General features: G+C 43.7%; 1 protein-coding gene across 1 annotated transcript; it reads right to left on the reverse strand.

Moving 5' to 3' along the window:
* Nucleotides 1-1,811: 1,811 nt before the first annotated feature.
* PPP1R3E (protein phosphatase 1 regulatory subunit 3E) lies at nucleotides 1,812-9,323 on the reverse strand. Its single transcript, XM_039721518.1, has one exon. It carries the CDS (start codon nucleotides 9,282-9,284, stop codon nucleotides 8,325-8,327), a length of 960 nt encoding a protein of 319 aa, XP_039577452.1. The 5' UTR covers nucleotides 9,285-9,323; the 3' UTR covers nucleotides 1,812-8,324.
* Between the last annotated feature and the right edge of the window lie 868 nt (nucleotides 9,324-10,191).

Consider the following 10,191-nt stretch of genomic DNA (forward strand, 5'->3'; position numbering starts at 1 on the left):
TGAGAGCAGCTTAGGAGTGTCCTTGATGTAATTTTCTCCACCCTCCCCACGCTGTTTGAGGCAGTCTAAGAACAGCCCTTGGCAGGAGAATTGACTCTGTGGTATCTGGACTGCTTGGAGTTTGCCCACAATATTGATGTCTCTCTCTTCCTGACAAAGCACAATTCAGTCACTTCAGACCTGATCTATTTTAATGCGGTACAAGTATCCTACATCCTTTGCTATTAGGCTGTTTTATTTGTCATTTGTTTATAGTGTTTAATTATTTATGCTGTTGAATGTATTTTGTGTAGAGAAGCATTTAAATGCAGGTACAGCACTTGTACCTTTCTCTGCCCATGAAAGTCAATCCACAGGACAGGAGGATGAGTCTGCACTTCTCAGGACACAAGAACTTCTGCTTTCTGCCAGCACCTGCCTCCCTTCTTTACTCTGTGGGTCTGGATCAAGAGAAAATGACAGAATTAAGTGCTCTTGGCAACTTCTGGCTGTCCTGAGAAGTCCTCACTTGTGCCACAACTGGCAAGGCAAAGCCAGTGATAAAAGTGGTGTAATATCACCCTTGTACAGCTCCTTTTTCCTGCAGGAGCTGTTCATCCTCATCCACAATGATTATTATTATTATCATTAGTAGTAGTACAACTGTCTGAATATTTCACTTATTTTAACTCCTGTTATTAATAAGACTATCTACAACCCATAATTCTGATTAATCATCAGATGAATTACCATAGTCACATACTGTCCCATGGAATGGTGAACCAAAAGAAAAATTAATCCAAGAACAATGTAAAACTTCACTGAACTTCTTTATAATCTTCACTCAGAACTGTAATCTCATTACTTCAGGACCATTCAAATATAAAAGCAGTTTTAAATTCAAAACATATTCCTTACCAAAAGAAATCTAAATTACACTCTGTGATTCTAACTAATATTTATGTAATGGTATGCTAAGAAAATAGTTCTCGATTCTGTAATTTATGTGGGCTAAGAGTTCATTTTTACTTCAACAGAAAGATTAGATGGATGTTAAATCATGAAAAATTCCCTCTGGAAAAAGAAAAAGAAATCTTGGGCTAATATTAATTACTGCACCCTTCAAAGAAACACATGCACACAAAAAGAAATTATTAATGAGACAGCTAGGCAGATGTTTCTGAAAGAGGATAGAAAAATAAGTTGTACCAATTACATGAGAACAAACACAGAACATTTTTTCTCCTTGTGGCTATATGGCTTTTATCTGTATTATAAAAAAGGCTTAAAAAGTGTTAAAGAAAAGCTGAAAACTGTTCTTGGCATTGCAAGAGAAGATCCTGAATACACTAAAAGATTGAATAGCAGCACATTGTAACAATTCAAGAAATAAATATTTTAAAGTAGGCAATGAACAGAGAAAGAATATTTGGAAGAATGCTTGGGATCATTTAGCTGATACAGGGACAGCCTCAGCTCTGCAGTTCAGGCAGCCCTTCCTCAACCACAGAGTGCTAAATTGGGGCTGAAATGGTGCTATTGAAAGAAGACAATAAAACCAGCCATTTTTATAAAACAGCCATCCATTTACATCCCATCCCCTCAGCAGAACTCCTCCTGCAGCTTCCACAGAGAACACCCCATGGAGACCCCCTCAGGACAGGCTGGCTGGGAAATGTCCCAAATATCAGATATTTGCCTCAGATTTGCAGGTACATCCCAACATGCACTGTAGAGGTTTTGGAACATCATTGCTTCAGATTCTCAACAAAAAAGTCATCGTGGTTTGTGGGTTAAATTAAAAAAAAAAAGAGTTTATAGTCACCACATGCTCATGATTTGTCTCATTAATCTTTAATGGCAGCTAGAAGCTACAGGTTTATAAATATCTCTTTTTCATAATTGTGACAAGCAGTGACTAGATGCAGTTTTGGTGGAAAATTTTCTGAAATACTGTAAGGCTAGGTAAATTACAAGGCATTATTAGAAAACGTTGATTTTGACTTTTGGTGATATTACATTAACTTTTACAAACATTAGAAACAAACATTATTTGGTGAAATATAAACATTGAGAAGACACTACAACTAAAAGTAATTTACTAGTCAAGTACAGAGTTAAGTAACAATTTTTTTTCAGAATGAAGTCACAGTAAATCAAAGAAACAGTAATAAAAACCTGCATGTTGAAGAAGACACTCTTCAACAGACAGAACCTCAGTTTGTGTAACGCTACAAGGGGGGAGTTGGGTTTGTTCAAACCTCTCCAAGGACAGCAATTCTGCCACAGCAATTTTCCTGCAGTGCAACCTGGATTTGTGTCTAGATGTTGGCAGGTTTTGCACCCAGGGTGCCCCTCCATGAAGGAGGCACAGGAGAGTCACAGATAGTTTTTATACCACAGTTCAGAAACTTGACTCACGAGTAATCCCAGCCAATTTTAGTTTGACTACTTTTGATCAGCTTTACGAACACACTTATTAGCTCTTTGTGTTTAAAAGTGTAGCACAATTTGGCTTTTTAATATACAGAAATACAAAAATTTTGAAAACTCACAACAGTAACACAACTTTTGTCCTAGAAGGTGATAAGTGTAACGTGTGAGGCTTGATTATGCAATGTTATGAAATATTGTCTTGTTATTGTTATTCACAGGAGTTTCTTATGATTTAGTGAAGTCAGGTTGGACAAAAAAGAGCCTAAAGTTGTAACACCATTTAAGACACTCAGTTTCCTTAATGACACTTTAAACAGAGTATTCTATACATAACACACTGATACATGAACTACACCAATCAAGTTAATCCCTATAAAAACAGGTGCACCATAGAATTGCATAGAAAGAAATCCCTGGCATTAATAGCTTGCACTGGAGACTAGGACTTTCTCCCTGCCTTTCTAGATCAAAGCACATATGTTTTTTAAAAAGCACATCTCACACTTGACATTATTCTTAGCTATATTCTTTGGAATCACTAGTGCATATGTAATTTCAAGCAATTTTTATACTTCATGCTATTGTTTAATATCTATAAAATGAGAATTGCAAGGAAAAAATTTCCCTGCCTTTCCCTCCAAAAATCTAATGTAAAATAATCTTCCTACACAGCATAAAAATAAAATCAAATCTTTCCTCAACAACAGAGGCCTCAAGCAAAAGCCAGAGTGATTAATGAAGAGAATATTCACACGAGATGGGCAAACTCAGGCTCAAAAATCCTTTCTGTGAGGGTATTTTAGAACTATATTTGTAAGCTGGATAAAGAAAACCTCCAAGCAATAGCCAATGGTTTTACAGCTCAGTATCCACTTTGCTCATGGAAGACCTACATTCAAGCCCATACACAGATGTAAGGAAATACTCTTTCACTTCTTTATTTTAGGGCAATTGTCTCCTGTCAGCTGAACCTGAGAAAACCTTCACTGAACAGGTGTGTTTCCCTGAATATGTTTAATCTTGAAATACACCACTCTCTTCCATTTCAAACAAAATACTGATCAGCTCTTCGTAAGGCCAGTGGGCTTTGTTTTACAGCAATATTGACTATATTTACTTCTTGCCTTGAACTATTTGTGTTGGGAAATCCTTAATTTCAGTGCTCAAAAATATTTCCATTCCTTTAAGTAATCCTTCCATTTACTCCAAGCATGTGCACATGGAGTAGGTACAGGAAACAGAATTGCTGGGGGTTTGCCAAAAAGCCATGCAGAATAGCTGGAAGGCAAAAGTAATTTACTTCAGGTATTCCTTGCACTGAGCACTTTTGTTTCATTTTATAAATCCTGTGTACAGATTAAACCCATCAAAAAATGTTAACAATATGCATTATGCAGCATCAGATAAGTAACAGTAGAAGTTGAAAAGGCCAGGTCTCCATGAACAGATTTCATAGAAAACCAGAACTTCTGGCTTCAGATAGAATATTTAGACTATCTGTGCAAGAGGTGAACATATATGACAAACATATTCTGTTATATTAACTGTAGTCACAATTGGATTCTTTTTTACTCAACTACATAAATGCAGAGGTGTACAGGAAGACATATTTCTGACTGACAAACCTTTCACTGTCATATGAGAAAATATTATCAAATCCTTCTGACTGCTATAGATGCACAATTTCTGGCACAGCTAAAAAATGTGTCAGGAATTAAGATTATTGTATTTTTGTAAAAATTTCATCTTAATGACAAGTTCATTATTGGACTTGTGGTGGGAGAGCTAAGGAACACATGAGCTTTATTTCTAGGAAATGCTGAAAGGCACATAAAAATTTGAATATATGATATGTTCAAAAAATCAGATTCTGAGCATTTCTGCAGGTTACTTGACATTAAAATTAGCAGCTGCTTGCCTGTTGGCATTATGGAAAAACATTTCACATATCTGTAAAGGGATGATGCTCATGCATGAACAGGCATTTTTTCATTCAAGTGATATATTTGCCCCTCACATCTGCTGGAACAACTGAGTGTGCACTTACTCTGTTGTTTACTGAGATACTGAGGCACACACATTCACATCAAAAAGTTACTTGCAAATGGTGAAAGGAGAAAGAAATTAATTTACCTGAAATTATGTACATTTAGTAAAAATAAGTACAACACCTTGAGTTACTGATTTTTTGCTAATAAATAATATGTTTAGCTAGCTGAAATTCCATTTATAGTCACTTAATAGATGTCATTTGTTTTAGAATTTCTAATAATTAGGGTAAATCTCCAAAATATTGCCACAGAAGGCATAGAATCACATGCAAAAACCCAACCAGTTCCAGTGTGAAGCAGCAAACATCCATGTCCATCAGACATGGAGTACAACTCAACTCGCTGGATAAATGAGCATTATAGTGCCCATAAAACAACATGGCACATTTCATAAAGCTACAACTTTGCACCATAAATGACAGACTCATTTTTACACCTGCAGGGACAGAAGCAATGAATAATTCACTTACAAGTGAAGTACACAAGCAGAGGATTATTGCCTTGTCTAAACCATCCTGGTATCACTTGCAAAGGGAGGAGGCATGAGCCCCATTCATGCATATAACATCAATTTTTCTAGAAACAGATTGGTTTGAAATTTTTCAGATATTTAACTTTGCTTATGAAAGCTTTTTCGTGGACAATATTCTTTAGAAATAAAATTTTAAAAATATGTTTTGCTCAAGCTCCCAAAAAAAAACAAACTGGTGTTCTGGCAACTTGAAAATGACCCCCTTCAACAAGGTTTTCTCCTCAAAGTCATTGTTTATGTATTATTTAAATATCATTTGACGTTTCTATTTCATCTCCACTTATCACAGTGCTTCTAGCAAGTATTAGATGGAATAGATGGGCCCAGACTGAAATCTAATGGATTGAAAACTACATGAATGGAAAAATACTCCCAGCCACTGAACTGAACACTTATTTGGAAATGTGAATAAACCTTTCTTGGAAATAAATTCATGTGACAGAAGTGCAAATGTGTAAGCGAAGTAGTGCAGTTTTGGCATATGCTACTGATAATTTCTGTGAAAACACCTCAATCTCCTTCCACAGCCTTCATCAATGGCATTACAAAGGAGCTGTCTCTAAACCTCCTACAAGACCACGTCTTTTACTGGACTTGCATGTGGCTCATCAATACTCTCTGATCAAGCCCATAAAGTTACAAAGTTTAGGTTAAGATCAGGATTAGCTGCTTGAAAGCTCAAGAGAGTTTTGCAAAACACTCTCCTGGTATGCTTCAAAAGATTGAATATTCAGGTTTGTGTTTGGCAATGTTTGCCATAAATAAAAGAACAGTAATATCTGAACAGTATTATAAAGACCAATTCTGCCTGCAAAATTCCAACCAAGAACAACAGTAAGTTCACCTAAGTCATGATCAAAAATAAAGTGAAATACAAAAATCTCCTTGTGCACTTGATGCAGGTACATCCACTTAGGTAATCCAGATTGAAAGTGTTTAAGCCACAGGTGCTGGAAGGAGATTTTAAAACTTTTTTAGAGACTTTTAGAGAATTGTTAGAGACCTACATATGCTGCAGAAATCAAACAACAATGAAAACTGCCAATCACTGGGAAATTATTTTGGAGATCTACAATTGCTCAGTGTTAAAAATGCTTTTAGCGCTGTCCATGTTTTTTAAAGCCATTGAAACAATAAGCAGAAAATCCTGTTAAAACTTCATAAGCAAAGTTGCAGCATCAGTTGATCTAAAATGCATAGAAACCACTTTTTTCTCCAAGCAATTTCATTAGTCCACATAGCTGCTGTTGGTTCTCTCTGTCAGTTAAAAAGGCCAAGCTTTGGAAAGCTACAACACATAAATAAATGATGGTTTGCTATATTTCTACCAGATTTCAAAGTGCTTTCAAATGGAGACAAGTTCTTTTCCTTCTCTCCAGTATTAAGGCTCTTATAAGAAGTAAAGTTCAACTAAAAGACACTTGGGCTTGCTTTACCAAATACACCTCTTAATATGTTTTAATCATGAACATTTTAAGACCCTATTTGTGCAATTCTAGCTTTATAAATGTGTTCCAGTAACTTACAGGATTACTGTATTACAAGATGGGGACCTTAATCTCCTAAAATGTGAAATACTCAGTAGATGCTGACAGTGTATTTCTGTTAAATTTAGTTTCATTACAAGCTCAGGGATTAGGACACTGAATGGGAAATTAAAACCAAGCTACCAATACTACAGAAAGCAGCCTTGCTATTACTTCCATTAAATCAGAACCAGTAATCTACAGAAATGAAATTAAATGTCCTTTTCCCATTGAGTCTCCAGACCTCTTTTTCCCCCAGAATTTATAAGTTTAATTATTCTGACTGAATCAGACCCTCAGGAGACAAAACTGCTCTCAATTCTCACCAGAGTCAAAAGGTTCTGTGAGAACTCATTACTCCAGACATTACTCAAGCTGCCTGGGACACTTAACCCTTTCAAGAAACACAAAAATGCAGTTTAAAAAATTTCATTTCCTCCTGAAACCCACGGAAAATTAAAAACCTAAAGGCTTGATGTTACAGCCCTTCACAACCTGAAAATCACACTGACATGGCTTTGCCAGTGTCATTAATTGTATTTGCAGAGGCCCCACTCCAGCAAACACATTCATGTCTCAATCCTGGAAAATTAGCACCCAGACTTGGCACCAGCACAACCTGTATTCAGCTGAACTCCTGAAAACGCATGTTTAAAAAGGAAAATGCTTTGTTTAGTGCTAATATAATTTAAAACATACCTTTGAAGGCAGAAGTCAGTATGCTGTGTAATTCTGATTGATATACTTTTATATGGCAAGGTAGAACTTTCTTTGATTTCTCTGATTAAACCTCACCAGTTCTGTAAAATCCATCACTTACTGAAATTATTCTGAAGAATTTGGAGCAGGAAATTCAGAAAGCAGGCTGCTGCAGTGATACTGTTTAATTAAACTGTCAAAAGGAATAAAAATGAAGGTGTTGCTCATGGTGCAGACTGGAATTACGGATTCAACTCTTGTCGTCTCTCGTTCTTTTGGTGCAATTCCACGACTTTCCTGCTGACCTGAACACAAGCAGCTCTGTGGGACCAATCCTACTGAAACAAACACCAGATCCTGACAAACTTTTCCATCAACATACCACATGAATTCTAAACCAAACCACTTTCTTTTAAAAATCTCTCAGCGAGTTGCATTTCAAATAGGACGTGATGCTATTTTTTGCTTTGTAACTATGATTAAATACCCGAAACAAGGTTCAAAAGTTAAAAAAAAAAAATCTTTGCTTTAAATCGAATACTTGCACTGCATACAAACACAGCTACGCCTTGGGGCATCCATACTTTTGTCTTTTTGGGTTCAAAACTAATCTGCCCGTTAGCTGCACTGTCAGGCCCTTGACCCCGCGGGACAATTAACACGCGAGGCGCTGAGCGCGGATCCGAGCTTTGCCTGAGCAGGATTAGGCAGCAGGACGGAGGGATGCCCGTGTAACCTGCCGAGGTGACAGCAGCTCAGCCTGACCTCCGGGGCCGGGAGGATGTGCACTCACCTGCGGATCCCGGTCCTGACCGGCAAACCCCGCACGCTCCCGGCCCCTTGTCACCGGAGCCCGGCCGGCAGCCGCTGCTTTGGTGGAACACTGAGGGACACTGAGGGGAACCCGCGCCCGGCCTCCCTCCCGCACCCCGCGAGCGCCTGGGAGGCGAGCCAGGGTTCCCCCCGGCCCCGCTAGTGACACAGAAAACACAAATTACCCCTCTGTAAACAGAACTCGGGAGAACTCCTGCGGGGAGGCGGCGGGGCAGGCGCCGAGGGCAGCGCGCCGATCCCCCGGGAGGGGTCCCGTTTACACCCGTGTCAGATGAAGTGGATCCAGGCAGAGCTGTCGGGGTCCTGCGGGGTCCCTGCGGCGGGCGGGACGCGCTGCCGGCCCCGCAGCCGGTAGTTCTTGCCCTCGTTGTTGTCCCAGTACTCGGCTCCGGCGACGCGGTAGCGGACGGCGAACTCCAGCGCGGTCTCGGCGGCGGCGGCGGCGTTGCCCAGGGGCAGCAGGAAGGCGAAGCGGTCGGTGATGCCGTCGGCCGGCGCGGGCGGCTGGTACGTGGCGGCAGCCTCGGCGCAGCTGGCCCAGCCATTGAGCGTGTAGCGCACCGACACGACCTTCTCGTAGGCCAGGTTGAGGACGCGCACGGCCCCGCGCAGCGCCGCCGGCTCTGCCCGCACCCACTCCAGCCTCACCTTGTGCTGCCGCACCCGCTCCGCGAAGCCGGGGCTGGCGCCGGGCTGCGGCGGGAACAGCGGCTCCAGCAGCGGCGGCGGCGGCCCGAACAGCACCGGCTCCAGGTCGCCCAGCGCCGGCGGCTTCCTGGTCTTGAGGAGGTCGGCGGGGCGCGGCGTCGGCGGCGCGGGCAGCGGCACCCGCGGCAGGTCGGCCTCGCAGAAGAGGTGCACGGAGGTGAGCTCCAGCCCCAGTGAGTCGGCGAAGCGCACGGTCTTGCGGCGCGACGGGCTCTGCTGCAGCGCGGGGCGCAGGCTGCGGTCGCCGGGCGTGGGCAGCGACTTGGCGCGGCGGCGCTGCGTGGGGCTGGGGGGCACGGCGGGCAGCGTGGGCTCCCGGCCGCGGCTCGGCGGCGGCTTCTCTTCCGCCGCTTCCCGCACCACGGGCGTGGGCGCGGCGTCGCCGTCGGGGCTGCAGCCCGCCCTGCACTGCTCGGCCAGGCTGCCATAGAGGCAGGCGCTGCAGCTGAAGTTGCGCGGCAGGTAGAGCCGGGGCGGCGGCCCGGGCACCGAGCTGTGCAGCGAGCCCGCCTTATCCATGGGGTGCCGGCGGGAGCGGCGGCGGTGCCGGCGGCTCCTCCTCTCGGACCGCGGCGTGCGGATGGCGAGGCGCTTTTAGCGCCCGGCCCGCGGGCTCTGTCTCTCGCCCTCGGCGCTGTCCAGGTCGCGGCCGGCCCCGGGGGATGCCGGCGGGTGCATGAGTGCGGGGGCGGCGGCGGGACCGCGGCGCTCTGGCTGCTGCCGCTGGTGACGCGCCGCGGTCAGGCAGCGACACACGCCCCGAGCCATCCTCCCTTCCCCATGGCTCCCACCCGCCCCAGCGCCCGCCTCGGAGTCGCCCTCGCCACGGTCCCTAACTATACACCCCGCGGCTCCCCCCGCTCCCGCCGTCCCTCTCCTCCTCCTCCTCCGCCTCCTCCTCTCCTCGCTCTGTTCTGGGTCTTTCCTCGAGGATCTCATCCAAAAAGAGGAGGCGGCAGGGATTCCCCAGTGGAAGCATTAAAATTCATAGCGGTGCTCTCGCTCGTCCGATCCCGTTACAGAAATAGCTGCGAGAGGAAGAGGCAAAGCCGGGCTCGGGAAGATTACACGGGCCGATAAGAAACAGCTGGCTTGCAAGTTGGATCTCACAGTGTACATTTAAAGGAAGAAATCCAGCTGATCTGCTGTAATGCGTTTACCGTACATCTGCCGAATACAATACACCTGCCGCAGTCCTGCCACGCGTCTCCGTCGGGGGTAACGGGAGCTCCGGCCGAAACACGGGGGATGATTGTGTGAAACACAAACCGCGCCGCCCCTGCTCAGAAGAGCATCTGGAAATTGCTGAGCAATATTCAAATAAATTACATTATAATGACAGGCTCTGATGTAGCCAGTTCAAGGAGCTAAACCACCACTTTAGTAAGCCGCTTCATTCCAGACTTTCCGTAATCTGGGACTCATT

This window comes from Passer montanus, unplaced genomic scaffold, assembly GCF_014805655.1.
Source record: "Passer montanus isolate IOZ18808 unplaced genomic scaffold, ASM1480565v1 scaffold45, whole genome shotgun sequence".
Classification (NCBI taxonomy): Eukaryota; Metazoa; Chordata; class Aves; order Passeriformes; family Passeridae; genus Passer; species Passer montanus.

What these genes read in the sequence shown, in the direction of transcription:
- PPP1R3E (XM_039721518.1), bottom strand. Translation starts at nt 9,284, where the DNA reads ATGGATAAGGCGGGCTCGCTGCACAGCTCGGTGCCCGGGCCGCCGCCC.